The sequence below is a fragment of the Telopea speciosissima genome, chromosome 9 (genome assembly GCF_018873765.1).
Source record: "Telopea speciosissima isolate NSW1024214 ecotype Mountain lineage chromosome 9, Tspe_v1, whole genome shotgun sequence".
Lineage (NCBI taxonomy): Eukaryota > Viridiplantae > Streptophyta > Magnoliopsida > Proteales > Proteaceae > Telopea > Telopea speciosissima.
Window position 1 is genome coordinate 50,890,005 of NC_057924.1, and position 20,413 is coordinate 50,910,417.

Genomic DNA, 20,413 nt, shown 5'->3' on the forward strand with positions numbered 1-20,413 from the left:
AGGGGACCCAGGTATGACACGCTCACTTTTACTGACTTACTGCTCTCTCCGTAGTCCTTTGACAAATCATCTGTGCGCCAGACTGACTTTAGCATCGAAGAGTCCCCCTCGGAGTCTGCTCCAAGCTTTTTCTTTGTCTTTTCTCCCCTGGTAGATCGTACACGCCATCAGAAGACTTTCTGACCGCAACATGATGTCTATTCGGTCCTTTATAAAAAGTGAAGGACCGGTCTTCTAGGATAAAAATACCTGGAATCAACATCATTGTCAATCTCTTCGTCCTCGAGTATCCTGCAAATGGAAAAGAAGCATCTCCAAGCAGCCAATACTATAAATCAAATTAACGGAAATGGCAGAATTACCAAAAATCCATGATCGCAATCTAGTTGTGGACACCACAAGAAGGTTTGGATGGTTTTTCATTTTGACCTGGGGCTTACTGGGCTAATAAGTTCTAAAATTCTCATAAGTTTCTGGGACCAAATGAATCATACATCCAGCTACCAGGTTTAAATGTAGCACTACCAATAATCTCTCTTGGGTCTGTGGTTTTTTATAGTCCATATGAGAATTATTTCTGATTTTTTAAGTAGACTCAACTAGTTTCAATTGTGACTGCAGGCTGCGCCCAGGCGCAGATGCGGCAGACTTGGGAAAAAAAAGAAGGTATAGTTGTATTTACTCTTAAAAGAGTATTTTTGTCTTTAAATTTTTAATTTGGGCAATTTGGTCCTACAAAAATGGTTAGGTGAGACTTGACGTTTAAAACTAAACAACAGTTAGTTTGATTGACTAATTTTTTGAAAGATTTGAAAGATGAGGGAGGTACATGAAAACAGGTCATAGTTGAGGGGGTTTCCTATATTTTCCCTTTATTTAAATAACGAAAAGGATATCAAAGGCAAACAATCAATGTCGAGTAGTCAAATATGACCGGCAACATAACAACTAACAGGGGAAAAGGTGGCCCAAAGGTTAAGGTTGATCAATGAGAAATAAACCAAGGAATCGAAAATGTTTAGGTCCAAACGGTTTAAAAATTGTGTTTTGACGGTTGATCATTGGCAGCAAGGTATAAAAACCCGGAATCGGGAATAGAATCAGTCAAGAGAGGATATCGACTTGTATCAGTTCAAGAATCGGGAATATAACCTATTTTATGATGAAAATCAAATCAATTCAAAAATTGAGAATCAATCCATGAATCGGTCTGATTCAATATGGATTATAAAGAAAATGACTAGGAATCGGATCGATTCGGCCGATCTGATTTTGATTCAGAAAACAACAATTAGGAACGGTGAAAATTGGGATCGGTATAAACCGATTGCGATCCAAATTGGCCAATTCACCGATCCAATTCCTGATTTAAAAAAAAAATCATGATTGGTAGAGACAGTATTTGAAGGAAAATAAAAGAAAATCAGAGATCCTAGGGTCTAAACCATCTTCTATTGAAAATTGGAGTTCAAAGCAGAAAAAATTGCATCGATCCAAGATCTATAGAGAAATATTTTGTTTTGACGGCTAACATTGTCCAAGATGAAATCTGAGGGAAAAACACTAGGAAAACTAGGATTTGATTGAAAATTAGAGTCCAATGCAACCAAAATCGCATCAATCAAAGGTAAACAAAGGATCTGTTTTGACGACTAACATTGACTGAGATGAATTCTACAGGAAAGATCAGGAAATCGAAGATCCTAGGTACTAAACCATCTTTAATTGAAAATTAGAGTCTAATTGCATCAATTGGAGGTCTACAGACAAAGATTCTATTTTGACGATTGACATTGGCCGAGAAAAAATCTTAGGAAAATACCAGGAAATCAAAGATCCTAGGATCTAGACCATCTTTGATTGAAAATTGGACTCCAATGTGACAAAAATCACATACATACAATGCATCGGGATGCACAAGAATCACGCTGGATGGGATTTCAGACTTTTCATGGGGGCAGTGCGGTACTTTTGCTCACCCCTGCAAATGTACAACACTCTAATGTAAACAAAACTTCATTTCTAAGGAAATGCATAACAAAGTAGTCAATACAAAGCACATTCTTTGAATAACACTCTCCGTAAACAAAACTTCATTTCGAAGGATCGAATGAGTTAGAACACCGGAAAACCTTCACAATAAATATCAAACTTCAACTCCAGAAGCCTTGGGAAGTATTTTTTGTTATTATTACAATTCATTTTTGGATGGACTTTCAACAAATTTATCATGTGTAAGAGAGATGTGGTAGCGCAATAAATTTTACAAACCAACAAAATAAAAATATTCCAACTAACTTTGCAGAGACTATGGAAAGAATAAAAATCCTCTAGGGAACCATTATGTAGAAGTCATTAGCAACCGCTAGGCCCCGGAAAGCTTCCCCCCCCCCCCCCTCGTGACTTGAGTGTGCTTAACCCAGCAATCCCCTCTGCTAAACCATTTGAGTACAAGGAGGTACAATCAAAGGAGCTTCCCAGGTAGTACGATAATACATATTAGAGCTTGATGATTCCCCTCCTTATCCGCTTCTTCCTTCATCAGAGGGCCGCTTTGGGAGTGTACCGTATTGTTTCCTTTCAGAATAGTGGGCCTTATGTTTTGCTTGCTTGGCTCCCTGTTAGAATGATGTCGATAATAGGTTGAGAACCAATATTTCCAGAACACGGTGCACTGTAGAGTGGAAAAGTCTGCAATGTCATCATATTTTGTGGGTAGTTCAATAAGACCAGTAAGGTCAGAAATCTATTTCTTTGAATGGAACAACTACCAGTATTTGTAATAGCCACACCACTCCAGTAACTGAAAAGCAGAGGGGGGGGGGGGGGGAAGCTGATCTATGACCACCCTGATATTTTGACATTACCATACAAAAAGAACTTCCGGAAATTTGCTTATCCATACACACCTCAATGTAGCTATTCCCAACTCCGAACATCCCATCAAAGTGAATGTAATACCTAACAATGGAAATGTATCAATAACCATGGATGTAAAAATGGATGGTAAAAACATGTAATTTTTTGTCTAAACAACAAAAATTGCTATCAATACCCTAATATGAAAACAGATCAAGGAGCTAAGGCATGAGATGGAAGATTCTTAGTGGATCTAGAGCCATACAATATGTACCAGTGTCTATCGCTGAAATTTGATGTGGTCATTATGGAAGTTCGGTTTATGAAGCAGGTTGGTCGTGAAACCGTTTTTTGCGTTGCTTTGGGTCTCCTTATTCATTTTGACATGAGCAGGAACTAGAATGAAGTAAAACCCTTATGCTAAAGGATTAATATATAAATGGAGATTTTATGGAAGATATAAGGCAAACTGTGTAGATTGGATTTAGATTGACAATTGAAGTTATTAAGGTACGTGAAACAAAGTTCATACCTTAGCTATTACTTGTATTGACTTCCACGCTACACCTTGGACCAATCTGCATAGGTGGTGTCTTTTGGGAAGGGCACTTGCCACTTGAGCAACCTATCAAGGTGAGCTCACCCAACAGCTTTGCACTGACTGGTCTCCCCTACTTGTTCTTTTCCAAATCTAATTTCTTAAGTAATAATCACAGATGGCCGACCTACATGACTCTTTTATGTTGAGAAGATTAGTTTATATCAATTTTTTAAGAAATAATAGTTTATTAGAGTTAAAAAAAAAAAAGAGGAGAGCAAAGGGCCAAAAAGCCCAAAATTTTACAAAGTTAATGGTGCCTTGACAACAAAAAACAGAGGCGCAAAACATAAAAGCTATACCATGCAAGCAGAGGCTACTGAAATTGAAAACAAAATTAAATATCCTATAAGCCATTATCCATCACAACACACAAAAATACTGAATATTGAAGAGAGAATGAATATTGAAGCTTCTCTTGAGAGAAGACTAGACCTGTATTACTTTGATGATTAATTGATTACATCTTCAAGCATAAATAAAAAAATTAATGGGGAAAGTACTAATAAGCATAGTTGTCACGGCGTCTATGCGACCTAATGTGTTGGAGAGGGTCCAAAATCAAGGCGACACCAACAAGTTGACCAAGCATCCAAGGCGCCCAAGTCGACCAAGGTTCCTGGCCGCCTTGACAATTATGGTAATAAGTCCACTGATCATATATTTTGGGCTTCACTGTTCCAACCCAATATTTGAATACGATCTTTCTCCCATCTCAAAATTTTAAGAGCAAAAAGCTCCCAAAAACTAGGTGTTGGTAGAACCGTGGGTTAGAAAGAGAGAATTAGAGAACAGAATGTGTTAGATTCATTAATAGGTAAGCCCCTTTATTTATAATAGAGGGGAAAATAACAAAATGACTGAAATAGACATAATTACCCCTAACTAGCTGAATCTATAAGAGCAGCAATTTAATCCTAATATCATAAGAATAAATCTACCCCTAAAGGACCAGAATACCCCCATGGTATTCTGGATTACATATTCCAACACTCTCCCTCAAGCTGGATTATACACATAAGTAAAGAAGGAGGATCCAGCTTGAACTAATAAGAAAAAAAACTCCATAATAATGCTAACACTCCCCCTCAAGTTGGCACATGCAAGGCACTAATGCTCACCATGAACAAAACAGGAAGAAACAAAGTTGCAGCAGAGTCCAGCTTGACAGATGAATGCAGCTCCCAAATAAACCCTCAAGAACTTGAAAAATAGATCTTCAAAATCTGGGCAGACTTGATCAGGATAGTGGGATTAGAATGTCTTCCAAAAAAGGCAGCTTTCACCAATCTTCTATAGCTGTCTCGTGATGAATCTCTGATTGATAATCTTGAAGATAAGCAACTAGGGCAGCAAGCAGCAGAAACAAATGAATCAGGCAGTGGAAATGATCAACCCAACTGTAGATCCTCATATAGGCACTGTAAATCCTCAAATAGGCAGGCAATAACCAAAGATCTTCAATACTCTTCATCTCCCCCTTACGGCAAACTCAACCCAATAATGGAGGACACCCAATAGCAATGGTGGAGAAGACTGATCTTCTATATTTTGCACCAATGTTCCTGCAAGTTCTGCTTTCTGCAACGGCTGCACGTGTATTGTAAATAATCCCCCCCTCAGGTGTAGTAGTACACATGGACAAATAATGAAGATAATGTAAGAAATAGTGCAAAAGTATAATATTCCAGATTTCCAAAAGGTGCTAAGGGTAATGGAAAAGAAAGAAATGGCAATTTAGAGAATACCATAAACTTCCAAAGTGGTTATGGGTATATGCCAAAGGTATGGTATGGGAGGTGGTGAAGTTGGGGAAAAAACAAAAAAAACCCTCCTTTTCTTCTTCAATCGACTTCTCCCTCCTTTCTCTCTTTCTCGGCTTCTCCTTCTGCTTTTTGTCTCTCATCCTTGTAAGAGTGCAACACTAATGAGGTAAACCTAAACCAATGATTTAGTTGCTGCCCTCCCCCTCCATCCTACCTATTTTCATTACCTTTTTTTCAAATTGATGGTTGGTGGAACCATCTCTGCAATATTGGAGTTTTCCAGATTTTTTTGAAGATCAGATCTCTACCACTATTGAAGGCTGATTGTTCATTGTCGGAGCTTCATCTGCAACCTTAACCAGCATCCATCAACCCCACTTTCACTCCTTTCCAATGGCTAGATCTGGCAAAACCATTAACCTTCTATTTTTGGATCAACCCTTGGTTCTCACAATCCAACCATCAGATCAGGCTGAGAATCCTTGCACAGGTTACTCCCTATACAAGCCCTATTCGACTTGAGTTTGGACCCTTTCTGATGGCTGGATTAGTTTTTACAGCAAAGCTTCCTTAACCTTCTAATTTGGTTACCTGCTAAAAACCTTGACAAAACCCTAACTCCAATCGAATTTAGGGTTATAGGTTTTAGCTTTTGCTGATTTTTGGAGGGCTGACTACTTCCATTACAAGGACCAATCGACCTCAATATTTCAGCTTTCCAAGATTTTTTGAAGACCCCTACCCCAATCGATCTCTACTTTTCAGCATTTTCCAAAACCTTGATACAAATCGATTTTTGGGGATAAGGATGTTTGTTGCTGCTGTAGTGCTTTGGAGGTGGTTTTAACATTAAAAGAAAGACACTCTACTTCATCAATTCATGGCTTGAAGAAGGTCTATTTACTGCAATAGCTGCTGCCCTAATTTTCTACAACTTTTTGGTGTTTCTCCCTCTTGAAGATCAAGTCTCATTATAATTGGAGATTGGTTGTTCACATTGGAGGTCTCATTCTAGCAGTACTAATCAGCATCTATTGCAAGTCTACATCAGCAATTGGAGCCTCTTTTCCCTATATCGATCTCAATTTCAGGGTTTTCTAAAACCCTAACTAAAATCGATTTTAGGGTTAGGGTTGTCCTATCAAGCTAATTTTTTTAGGGGAGTCTTATACATACCAGAGGTGTATTCAACCCAAATTTTAGCATCATTCTTGGAGTTCTTTTGAAAAAATTCAGGTTTCACTCTTATGGCTCAATTGCTCCAACTATCAACCTATTCTTTTACTGGTTCCTATGTGGCTGGCTGCTTCAACTACCTATGGATTTGTTGGGTTATTTATCTTATACTTGCTGGTTCTATTGAGCTTTACTACATACCTTGCTGGTTCTATTGATTGGCTTTTGTAAACATGACTGGTTGAAATGTTACTGCTGCCTTTATGAAGACTACAACTGCCTTGTTCTTGAGACTGAGTATCCTACTATTGGAGATCGAATTTCTTTCATTGTTGAAGACTCAAATCTATTACCTTGGAGATCAGATTTGGGATTACAACAGTGTGTTCCATAGTTATTGGTTGCAACTACGAACCTATTCAGTTGTGTGAAGTTTTCTCTACTGATTCAAATTCAGCTTACTTTGAGAGCTTTATCCTAGCATTGTTCACTAATTCAGCTCTGATACCATGTTAGCAGAATCGTGGGTTAGAAAGAGAGAATTAGAGAATAGAATGTGTTAGATTCATTGATAGGTAAGCCCCTCTATTATAGGGAAAAGTAACAAAGGGACTGAAATAGACATAATTACCCCTAACTAGCTGACTCTATAAGAGCAGCAACTTAATCCTAATATCATAAGAATAAATCTATCCCAAAAGGACTAGAATATCCCCACGGTATTCTGGATTACATATTCCAACACTTGGTTATTCAATTTCACATCACCTATTGTGCTACATCATCAAGTATCCACTTCACTAGACATGTTGCGGCAGAGGCATGAATGAAAATTCAAAAAATGGAGTGGGCTTCCTACTCATCGACTATAAGTGCCAGTTGGCAATTAGTTTAAAAAGCTTGAATTTATTGGACATGTCGTCCACATCATAACCTAATCCTATATTAAATTCCATTTTATCTGACTTTTGGAATTCCCATTATAGAGCTATGAAAACTTGTATGATAAGATGAGACTATTTGAAAAAGAAAGATCAAAAGAATAAGCTCTATATGGTGGGCAGTACAACTAAGTGGACCGCCAAATTTATGTAATATATCCAGGAGATTTACCACCTATTCACCAGTGTGACTACCAAATCATCTTGTCCACATTGCAAAAAATGATGACTGTGTCAAAAAAATTCCCACAGTAAGACCATTTTTCTCTCTTTAAAGTGTATGCTTGCTGATATGAAAATATATATATATTACACTGGTCAACTTATTTTTGAGACCTTTTTTGTTTCAAATTTGAGATAGAAGGAGACCCTCTTGGGATATTTGTAAATGGCTAAGGAATCATAAAATAGGAGAAGTGTGCCTATTAGTACTTTTACCATATTTTAAAGGCAAAAACCTATCTTTGACTGACACATCTGATAGTTTTCAGGAAGAGCATGACTAATTTATCTTGTGGAAGGGCGATTTGGCATTATGACGGCTTGATTTATAGGTAATGTTTTGATCAACTACATATAAAATTTCAGACCAAATTTAACTATGGGACCGAGTTTCCCTCCACCCACAATGAATGGGATCCCATTCACCGAGAGGCGGGAGAGGGTGGGAATGAGTATCAGGAGGGAGGAGGGGATTGTGAACCCTAGGATGGTGGGTGAACCATCCTCTATGGGTGGAGGAAAACTTTGACCTTCAACTATTTAATAATTAGATTCCCTTCCATGCATGTCCAGACATTCTCTCGGTTGTCTACACAACCTCTTTGTGGTCTTTAATTCAATGCTATATTTTTCCTTCTTTTTATTCCCTGAAAGTGTTTATTTTGTCATTTGATAAACCCACATTTTGGTTAAAACTTGACATATGAGTAGGAGGCTTGGATTTACCTTTCTACCCTATTTAATTTTTAACGTGGCAAATATAGCACATCCAGGAAAACCAGACTAATTTTAAAAGCAAAATTTGAAGAGAGAGAGAGGTACCTTAAATAAAATTTGTCTTGTACAACAGTATGATGCTGTCTCTGTCAGCAGGTTCGAAAAATCTGATTGTAATTTTGTGTACCCACCATCAGTTGAGTCAATAGATGTATGTGATTGCCTCAGTAGTACATACTATGTAGTTGCCGAAATTTTTATGACTGTCAGATCTGGTATATATTCTAAAGAAATACACCCCCTAACATCCAAGAGTTGCAAAGATTCCAATCCATTATCAAGCTTGAATCTCAATTATCTTCTTGCAGTCCTTAACTTCAGCTCCTTTAAACATTTTAAGTTTGAAAGATCTGGTAATCTTTCCAAGGACTCGCACCCACTAATATCCAACTTCTCTAAGAGCATTCAACCTCTTTAAGTTTGACAGATCCGGTAATCTTTGAATGGATATGCATCCTCCTATTTTCAATTCTCCCAAGGATTCCAAATGGTCCAGGCCTGGAATTTCGGTTAACTTCATGCAATCCACAATCTCTAATTGCCACAACTTTTTTAAGTTTGAAAGATCAGGCAATCTTTCCATCGAGTTGCAACATCTGATTCTTAAATAGCTCAGATTCTTCAGGGTTGAGATATCAGGTAATGTTTTTAATGATGTGGCCTCAATAATTGATAATGTTTGTAAGTATTCAAAGTCCTCAAGGCACTCAATCTCAGACAATTCTGGACAGTCTTTGATTTGTAGTATCCTCAGCCTTTTCGAATCTCGCATATATGGTATTTTTCTTAATGATTGGAAAGATTCGATCTCCAACACCTCCAGAGAGTCCATCCCCTCGCCTTCAAAATCCGATATGATGTTGTTACGATTGAGCTTTAAAGTCCTTAGATTTTTCGAGGCCTTCAGGTTTGGTAACTTCTTTAATGATCTGCAACGCGAGATGGATATGCTCACCAGGGAGTCCAATTTCTCGTCAACACCTTCAATTTCTTCAAGGCTGGTGCAATAATCTAGATGTAATGCCTTTAAATTTCTCAAGCCTTGTGATGTACTTGATAGTTTTACCATTGACTCGCAATGGCGAGCATCTAGGGCAATCAAACTTGAGGGAAGACCCAAGATGTGTAAAAGCTTCTTGCATCCTGGAAGGCGCAATTTCTCAAGATTTTTTAGACTTGAAAGCATTGGGAGTGATCTTAACAATACACAATTAGAAGCATCAAAAGATTTCAAGCCAGAAGGAAGATTTGGAAGCAATGCAAGATTACCGCATCCGTTTATATCAAATTTTAGCAGAGAAGCCAACCGACAAATTTTAATTGGGAGATCCACTAAGCTGCTGCAGTCCCTCATATCTAATGTGATTAAGTTCCTGAGACAACCAACGGATGTGTCGATCCTGACCAAATTTCTACAGCCACTAAGAATCAATACCTCCAAGAGTTGAGGAACACTTGGAAGTGATTTAAGTTTAATGCAGCCACTCAAATCAAGTGTTGTCAATTTAATCACGAGGTCCAATTTCTCCGGCAGCTCAATTAGACTTACACACCCACTCATATCTAATCTGACTAAGTTCATGAGACAACATATAGATGTATCAATCTTTTCCAATTTCTTACAGTCTTTCAGAATCAGTACCTCCAAGAGTCGATTTGCTGTAACGTCAGGAGTACTAGATAGTTGATCACAAGACATGAGATTTAGAACTTTCAGATTCACTGCCATCTGCCAAATAAAAAATATATAGTAACTTATCTAATTAGCTTAAGGACTAAAAGAAATTTTAACTTTTTTAAGACTTTTGATATAAATAAATTAAACAAAAGAAAGAAGTTTCGAGACCTTGATGCAGTCCCAACCCATCCAGTTTTTCTCGATCTTACTACATGATAGATCAAGAACTGCCAATTTTTGTGGACAGAAATTGGTTAGTGCATATTGGTCAGGACATCCTCTCCAACTAAGCCATCTCAGTTCTGAAAAAGAATTGGTGAAGTTCCCAGAAGATTGTGCATAATCGAGTTGGAGTAACCTTAGTTCTGTCATTGCAGCAAGTCCTTCACTCATCAAACATTGGCTATTTGATCTACTGCAGAAGTCAATACTGAGTTGGCTGAAGTCAATAGTGAGTCCTTCACAATTACTTGTTCCCTACAAAATAAAGGACCTTAATTAAATACCAAACCAAGGTTGTTTTCTAATAACCCAAAAAAAAACCAGACCTAATTCACAAACTCCTCACAAAAAATAACAAATGTGTACTCAATACCTACCGCCTGTTTAACTAGTACATCCAACACTTCCTCTTGAGACCATATTCGACTACGCTCTCCTGGCTTTTTTATGCTCTCTTGACGAACAATGTCCCTTCCAAGATCCCGAAGCATATCATGCATCCTTAACTTACCATCTTCACTAATCATTACCAAAGACTTTGCACAAAGAACATCAAGTCCTACTTGAGGAGAAAAATCACACCCTTCCCATATATGACATGCAATAATTTTATTCATTCCGATAAAAAAACAAGCAATATCAAGAAACATTTGTTGCTCTGCATCTTCTAATCCATCGTAACTTAGTTTCAACCTTTTCATGATATCATTATTGGGAACTTTTTGCAACTTCTTTAACATGCCTTCCCATACTGATCTTTTCTTTGAGAATAAAGATGAACCTATAACTTGAATAGCCAAGGGAAGTCCTCCAGTAATTTTTACCATAGCTTTTGAGAGATCCAAATAATCTTCTATAGGTTTGTTCCTTCCAAATGCATGATGGCTAAAAAGCTCAAGAGAATCATCTAAATCCATTACATTGGGCTCATAAATCCCATCTGCTTTTCGAGCAATTAGAATATCCTTATTTGTGCTTGTGAGAATAATCTTACTTCCAATACCAAACCATTCACGGTCCCCAACTAAAGACTCTGCTTGAATATCTTGATCCACATCATCAAGAACAATAAGAACTTTTCTTCTGCACAATCTTTCCCGGATCACATTAATTCCATTATCCACACTAGTAATATTTTGATTTTCTTGTTTCAGGATATCTTTGATAAGTTTGTTTTGCAGATAGTGAATCCCATGTTTTTTAGCATTCTCTCGAACATTTTCAATAAACGTACATCCTCCAAAGCGACTAAGGACTGTATCATAGACAGCCCTAGCAACTGTTGTCTTTCCAATGCCACTGAGGCCATGGATCCCCACAATTTTTCTGTCATCAGATTCAATATCTAATAGCATCAACATTTTTTTTATATGAGTTTGGATTCCAACTAGCTTGTTAGAAACATGCAAGAGTCTCTTGTTCAGGGTACTCCAAACAGTTTTAACAACTTCTTTTACTAACTTCCCTTCATACCTACATAATTCAAACAAAAAATGGATAAATACTTGGGTGATGAATAATGTACACAATGAATTAAAAAAAAAATCAACATGGAAGAAACCACAAGTGCAAGTCTTACTATGTGTTTGTGTATTACTTTTCTATTTCTATTATTGTATTGATTCTTCATCAAATCTTTCACTAGTGAGCAAACAAAGTTGCAGGCAGGGAGAAGAAAAATGATAAACAATATCTCACATTTTGTTGGCCTTTTCTTGGGTACCCCTGAACCAAAATTATTCTTTCTATAAGTGAACACATATTAAAAAGATTTAAAAAAAAATTCCTACCAAAAACGAAAGGAGAAGAGGACAACAAATATTTTTCCTCTAATACATTAAAGAAATTTTCAATGTTATTATAGTAAAAGAAATCAAAATTAAAGTAATTTTATTACAAATATTTATATTTAATAGATGGACTTGAACCTATTTTATCATAGTCATTAATATTATATTTTTTTTTCTTTAGCTTTTTCCTCCTTTTATGGTTGGACATCAAGTACTTTCTTGACAGACAGAAAAGTCAACTCATTCCGGCATAAAACTACTTATTGATTCCCACCTGGAAATTGCCCAACCTGGTCTAGCATCCTCCCGGGTATAAGGTTTCGTTGATTGCAATCCACTGTATCGAGAGAAATATTGCCCTTACATTCTCTATCTCTCATTTTCTCTTCTTTCCCCCTATTGTCTTCCTTGTCCGTCATACCTCACTCACCCGAGAAAGAACCTTCTCTTTGATCTATTGCTTGTGTAAATTCTGGTTCACTTGAAGTCCTAAAGACAAGTCTAATGAAACTTGAAGCCCATCTAGGCTTGGATTTTATTGAATTGGACTTTATTGGGTACAAGTAATCTGTCCAAGTGTACATGTATTTCTTCTAATCTATAAACTTCAGTCCGTATTATATGTTAAGAGAATGAATAATCTTAACATGATCAAATATAAAAATTAATAGAAAATTACTTAATAAAATCATGATCATCAGCATTTTGAAAAAGAAACATCAAATGGCATCTGAGACAACATCCCTTTCAAAATATTTAGATTGTGCTGTGGTGTAATGTCCTTTTAATGGGAAACAGAGACAACTTAAAGAACTTTAAAAAGGTTTGGTACTTTTGCATTTTTATTTTATTTTATTTTTTTGGTGAATAATATATATATATATATATGCAACGAAGCTCAAAATTTATAAGGAAACGCTTAACAGGGGAAGAAAAGAAAACAAAATTAAGGGCAGAGAAAGAAGAATAGAGAGAAATAGATACAACACCCAAGAGGGAGAGCAAGCCCCTAAAGAGAGTGGGGGGAGCACAGCCAAGAAGGAAAGAGGTAGACTCCACTCTCTGGCGAAGAACCTGTTTTTGGAAGTATCAGGGACTGCATTTCAGACACGGCCAAGCTTCCTCCGAACCTCAATGCAAATGGATTTCCACAGTTGTTGATTCATCCATCTCCTCAATTTTATGTCACACCTGATGTGATAAATAGTGGCATAGAAAGCAAGTTTACCTACAAGGTCACAACACGACTTGCCACCGAAAGAGGACTTAACCCAAATCCATTCATGCTCAAAAGCACGGATGCATCGAGAGGAAGACCAGTATTTCTAGAGAATCTCAATCCAAAGGGACTGAGAATAGGGCAATCGAAGAAGAGATGCTCTACATCCTGACCCATTCCACATAAGAATACACATGGGACAGATGGGAATGAGCCTCAAGTGGAAAAGACACTGTGTTGGCTGTTGAAGTGTATCGAGCACATAGGAGAAGGGTAATCTCGATCAGAATATTCCATTATTCTGATCGAGATTCCCTCCTATGTGTCTCTTCTATTTGTGATTTATAATTAGGAGTACCTAGTCCTAGTTCTAATTTCTGTTGGTTTCTACTGTAACTAGGATTCCTAATAGGATTAGTTTCTATTTTCATATTGTAACTAGGATTCCTAATATGATTAGGAATCCCCCCTCTGCCTGTAATCTAATTCATATAAATAAAAACATTATGTGGGAGACTGTCAAGTTCGATCCTGCTTGACAGCTCCCCTCTCTTCTCCCACTTCTTCTCTTCTCTTCTTCTCTCGGTTCTAGTTTTCTATTGGTGCATTTTGTTACATTGGCAAAGCTCGAGAAAGGGCATGCCAAGTGATAAAGCTGTGATGCAGTAGGTGGCCTGGAAACCAAACAGTCTCAGCCCAAGGGACTCAGGGGTGGTGGGAGTGGATCAAATTCCAAGCTGAGAAGAAAAACAAACACGAAGATGTGGTAGTCCATAACACAAGATCACCCCTCCCTCTCGGCCTTCTACAAATGTCTAGGAGAGCAACTCACAAATCTCTTAAGAAGGGATAATAGAGGAAACTAAAGACATACGATTCGAACCAGCGTCCTACTTGATGGGGTCTCCATAAGAGATGATGAAGATCCTATGGGAGTGCCACGGATCAAGCCAAAGCCGAGTACTAGCAACATAATCCACACATACTTTGTTAACCCCATTTACTCATGATCTATACATAAGATAACAGCCTAGCTTTCCATAATTAAAGCTTCTTTCTCAGATTGTCAAGGATGGAAACACATTGGTGGGCTGTAAGCCTAGAAGCAAGAAGAGGGAGGCCCAGATACGTAATTGGGAACTGATCAGGGAAAAGCCCGTCAACTTGCATAATTGCTCCTGGACCTCAGAAGAAATTACCAGCCAAGAAGAGAGAAGATTTGCCTTCATTTATAGAGAGACCAGCCATAGCAGAGAATGACTTTATAACATTCAGCACCGCACTCAGAGAAGAGGAGTTAGCCTTGGTAAAGATAACTAGGTCATCAGCAAAAGCAAGATGAGATAGTTTGGTAGCCTTACACCTGGGGAAAAAATCAACAAGCTTTTGGTCCACCTGGATCTGGATGCAGTGCAACATAACTTCCACAATAAGAGTAAATATATAAGGAGACAAAGGGCATCCCTGATGAATTCCCACCGAACTAGCAAAAAACCCCATAGGGCTTCCATAACCAAAACTGAAAGCTGACCGGTAGAAATGCAGCTATACACCCATTTCACAAAGATGGGAGAAAAGTTCATCATGTGCATAATCTCTGTAATAAATTCCCATCTGACTGAATCACAATCCTTGTGAATGTCCAACTTAAGAAAAGCAGCTAGGGATGAGATTTTCTTTCAAAACCCTTAATCAATTTTGAGCAAATCAAAATATTATCATAACTCATAAGTACATATTCCCTCAATAAATGCGGACTGATTTATGCTACTAACCCTGCCACCGCCTTCTTTAACCGATTGGCTAGACTTCAGACAAACTTCTACAAAAGGTTGTATAGAGCTATAGGGCGAAAGTCAACAACAGCACAAGCACCCTCTCTTTTAGGAACAAGGCATAAGAAAGTTTGGTTTATCTTTTTTATATGGCTGGGATCCACAAAGACGCTTTAAATAGCCTATATAAGATCCTTCATGATAATCACCCATGCTGAATTAAAAAATCCACATACTAAACCCGTCAGGACCAGGGTATCTTGCCGGTACCAGAGATCACAGAGACACCATTTCAAGTGTGAAGCATGACAGTTCATTTGGTTACATACTTAGTGTAATCATGGTTCGTTAAACCAAGCATGTAACAAACAACTATCTAAATGTACTTCCTCTAATAATATAAACCTCAGTCTGTATTATATGTTAAGAGAATGAATAATCTTAAAATAAATAATCAATTATAATTAAACATATTAATTAATAGAAAATTTTATTTAATAGGATATCATGATCATCATTTTGAAAAAGAAACACCAAATGGCATTTGAGATGACGTCCCTTTCAAAATATTTACACTGTGTTGTGGTGTCTTGTCGTTTAAATGGAAAAGAGAGACAACTTAAAGAGCTTTAAAAAGGTTTGGTACTATCTCTTTGCAATTGAAAAGGGTTGAGATTTGAAAAAAAAAAGGTCATGCTTGGTGTAATCACAGTTGATTACACTGCGCATGTAACCAAACAAAATTGTCCTCGTTCACACATGTGAAATGGGGGCAATATTGACATTTTAGACCATAATTTGAAAGTTCCTGCCAATGAAAATTTTCTTTAACAAAGATGGTTTTATGCTAGGTACCTGGGATCTATTACCTGAAAAATCTCCCATATCTATAGGGAGACGAAGACAGTAGCTGATCTATTGGCAAAAAAATAGTGCTACACTGAGGCTTTCTCCAAGATGGGACAAGTCCCTATTTTGTCCGTCAACAAATCATTTGGGATGAGCAAGAGAGGCCTCGTTATCGCTTTTTACATGGATGATATAATATAGTTCAGACAGTTCGTGTATCTTTCTCTAGCTTTAGGATTCCTGTTGATGGCCATTCCGAAGGTGGGATCCCTAAGGTTTATTGATTTGTTTCTATCTTTGCTGATGGCATTGCCGGAGGTGGAGCTAAGGTATGTTACAGGCACACCATAAAAGCCCCCAATCCAAATGACCCAATATATCCAAAATGGGAGACTAAGAACTCTACAATTATAACTTGGCTCATCTTCTCTATGAAGCCTGAGATTGGGAGGAGATTTATGAGAAAGGAAACTGCCAAGGATATTTGGGATAGTGTTTCCAAAACTTTTGACCGAGTGGGTGACTTGGTTAAAGTTTACCAACTTCTCCAAAAGATCATTACCATGAAGAAAGGAGATAGATCTATTTCTCAATTTAAAATACTATCATCGGTCTAAGGGAAGAATATGATCATTATAGGGACCTCCAACTATCCGACCTGAAAGATGAAGCTAAGGTTTACCGGACCCTTCAGAAAGAGTGTGTTCTTATTCTTCTTGGTGGCTTAAATCCGGAGTATGAGCCCATCCAAATACAAATCTTGGGACGGACTCCTCTTCCATCTCTAGATGATGTGTATAGTTATTTGCAGAGTAAGGAGACTCGAAGGGTAGGAATGGAACCTACTTCCTCCCTTGAGCCGTCCGCTCTTTCTTCTAGCTACCACAGAGATTGGCATGGTTGAGGCAGAGGCCAAGGGCCACCCCATGGAGGTGATAAAGATAGGTTCAAATGTAACCATTATGGGAAACCTAGGCACACTAGAGAGAGGTGTTAGGTACTTCATGGCCATCCTCCTGGCACCCGTGGTAGATCCACTGGTACGCGTGGTTGCCATCGAGGGGGAGCTAGAGCACATTCTGTGATGACTAAGACTGATACTGTGGAGTACCCACCTAGCATACAGGCCGATTCCAACTCCCTCACCAGGGAGGATATTGCAGGATTTTGCAGGGTCATGATACAGCTGGGTAGCTCACTTTCAGTATCTACACCTGCAGTGCCTGATTACTCAGCTTATGCTTTGTAGGTTTCCACATCCGCTTGCCACAACCCCATCTTAGGTCATTGACTCCGTTCTTCATGTCCCTAACTTTGTCATTAATCTTTTATCTGTGAGTCACTTACCTAAATCCTTGAATTGTTGTGTCACTTTTTTTTTCCTTGTTATTGTCTTATTCAGGATTTGATGACGAAGAGGATTATTAGCAGTGGACATGAGGAGAAAGGGCTCGATCTTCTTGAATCACGACCACTTTTTTTTCCCACAGCTCAGTCTTATGTGTGTGGACATAGTGATAGCAGTTGTGTGGAATCTGTAATGTTATGGCATCAACGCCTTGGCCATCGCTCTTTTGTTGTCATAGGGAAACAATTACCTCATTTATTTTCTTCTTTTTCGTCTTCCCATGTCTTTTGATGTGAACCATGTATGTGCACCAAACATTGTCGTTCGTCTTATCCATGTTATGGTAATAGTCTAATAGATCTACCGTTCCTTTTCATATTGTGCATACTGATGTTTGGGGATCCTCTCCTACTACCTCTTTATTTGGCTATCGCTACTTTGTTTCATTTGTTGATGATTATTCCCGCACTTGGACTATTCTGATGAAACATAAGAGTGATGTTTGTGATGCATTCAAAAAAGTTTATCAAATAGTCCTTACTCAATTTGAAAATAAAATCAAAATTGTTCATTCTAATAAAGGGGGGGCGGGGGGAGTACATGTATGGTGGCCTCCAAAACTTCTTTACATAATGGCATTTTACATAATGGCATTATCCATCAGCTAGCTCTTGTTGATATACCTCAATAAAATGAGGTAGCTGAGAGGAAAAATTGCCATTTATTGGAGGTCACTAAGAGTCTTTTATTTGGCATGCATGTTCCTAAAACTTTTTGGCCTAATAATGCTATTCTTACTGCGATTTTTCTAATCAACCACATGCCTACAAAACTCCTTGTATCCAAAACTCCTTTGGAAACCTTGTCTCCTCAGGTTTCTGCTTTCTCTCTTCCTCCCAAGGTCTTTAGGTATGTTTGTTATGTTCATGTTAACCAATCCTCTCAGACTAAACTTAACCCAAATGCTCTCAAATGCCTCTTTCTTAGGTATTCCTCTACTACCAAAGGCTACAAGTGCTACCATCCTTCTTCCCGTAGGCGTCTACTCTCCAAAGATGTCACCTTCCTTGAATCTGTGTCATTCTTTACTTCTCATCAGCAGCCTCTTCAGGGGGAGAATAGTAGGAGTGAAAAGCTTGCTGATGATATTCCCTTCCTTTCTCCCCTACCTATTTCAACTAAATGGAGTCAGCTACATGGATCTTTGCCCTCCAATCAGCTCTATTCGAGACCATATTTGATACAAAGCCTAAGCTATGCATGTCTTTCCTCACCACAATTCATTTTAGGTCATGCATCTAATATACCATAATCTGGAAAAATCTAAATAAAACTGAGGATTTTTGGCTATGCATGGTTCCAGGGGATGTCTTATTGGAGGAAAGAGGCAGAGAATCGGGTGAATCACAAAGAGAGGGGTGTTAATAGAAAAAGAAGGAACCCCTCCCTTCCCCCTTCCCCCTTCCCCCTTCCCCCTCCCCCCACCAATCCCAAAATAAATAAATAAAAAAAGATAAAGGTAGAAAGATGGACTTGTTAGCCGGAGTATAATATAGCAATGAAGTACGATAATTATTGTTGTTCTTAAGGTAGAAGATTTCTTAGAGTGGTAGATTGAGGAAAATTTTATGGCTTGCGGATATTTATGGAAGTGTCTGGATTGGTTCTGTGTCAAATTTCAGCCTTAAGTTCAATAGTTAGCTTCAACATGCATGTCAATGCATCCTATCATCAATCTGTTAACCTCCTTGATAGTACAGAATTTTTTTTAATACTTTATTTTGGCGCATAAAAATTCTTATTGGGGTGAAACTTACCTATGAGTATGGACTCTGTTTACAAAATTTCAACCTCATCGCAGATATGAGTGTGCAAACTAAAAAATCTTTCTTCAGCCATTGAACCATTAACATTGCTGCAGTTATTAATCAAATATTGCATTTGATACCCATTCAAGTATGTTTCTCTGCATCTTATAATAAAAGCAAATCAATCGCATAAATGGAAATATCTCAGCATGTGTACTTGGCAATAAATCGCAACTCTGTAGAACATGATTGTATTTGATCAAAAGAGTAAGCCAAAAGTAAAGTTTTGTTGATGGATACTGAGTCTGATTCAACTACTCAAATTAAATGCAATCCAAGAATATAGGCGACATATGATATTAGATGAAAACAAAGGCACCGGACAGCAAGTAGTTCCAACTCTTTTATGACTATATAGTGGGAGAAATATATACGGAAGACATATTAACCCTTAAATATGGAATCAAAAGGAACCTATTGAACTTACGTGTCCTCCTTCGAATGCCATCCATCCAACTCTCCATTCTCTCTCAAAGCCTTCTTCCATTTTTGAACTGTTGTCTCGTCGAATCGCATCTGGTGTTCCTCAAAGGCCTTCTCATATGCCCCGGTCTGGTTTCGCACATCCCTTGGTTCAACTTTGTAGAAAATGGGCAACACGATCTGATCCATTGTTCTTCTACATTCAGATACCTCGGTTAGCTCATTGAGACACCATTTGCTTGAAGCAAAATTAATCGAGAAGATAGGAATGGAGACTCTTGACTGCTGGATTGCGGCGATTAGCTCCGGGGCAATCTCGTTTCCCTTGTGGAGTTCTTCCTCGTCCCTAAAAGTTCGAATTCCAGCCCCATCCAAGGCATGGTAGAGGTGGTCGGCGAAATTGGTGCGAACGTCTTTGCCACAAAAGCTCAAGAACACTTCATAACTCGTACCAGAAGAGGCCTGATGAGCTGCCATTCTATGAAATTGCTTGATTTCCTTTCAAATGCGAATGGTGTTACCATATACTTCAAGGAATGGCTCATTTGTGTTTTTCAGAAAAACAAAAAAAAGTCAACGACGGCAAAGGTACATCTGTAGTCGGGGTGCTTCTCTACTACTTTCCCAATCACAATTCCCTTTTTAATTGGAGTCCAGGTAAATTACACCTAAGGTGTTTTAAGTTTGCGAAAAGGATGTTTCATATACCTGATAGGATATGATCGGATCCAGATATTTCCTGGCTGAATACAGATACCTCTAAATGGATTGGGATTTTTGACCATCCGTTTACATCTCTGTCTTGTGTTATTCGGACTTTTCTCCCCCCTAGCAGGTACAATTCACTCTCAATCCATATCTCTTAAATCATGATTCTCTTTTTCTCATATTCTAGAACCTGT

The 20,413-nt window shown here is 38.1% G+C and overlaps 1 protein-coding gene across 1 annotated transcript; it reads right to left on the bottom strand.

The window, feature by feature from the left end:
• Positions 1–8,498: 8,498 nt before the first annotated feature.
• Positions 8,499–20,025, bottom strand: LOC122639025 (disease resistance protein RPV1-like). The gene is made up of 4 exons (XM_043831862.1): positions 19,516–20,025; positions 10,617–11,712; positions 10,186–10,494; positions 8,499–10,068 (listed from the first exon to the last, which is right to left on the bottom strand). The coding sequence occupies exons 1-4, from the start codon at positions 19,986–19,988 to the stop codon at positions 8,719–8,721; spliced, it is 3,228 nt and encodes a 1,075-aa protein (XP_043687797.1). The 5' UTR covers positions 19,989–20,025; the 3' UTR covers positions 8,499–8,718.
• Positions 20,026–20,413: the final 388 nt, after the last annotated feature.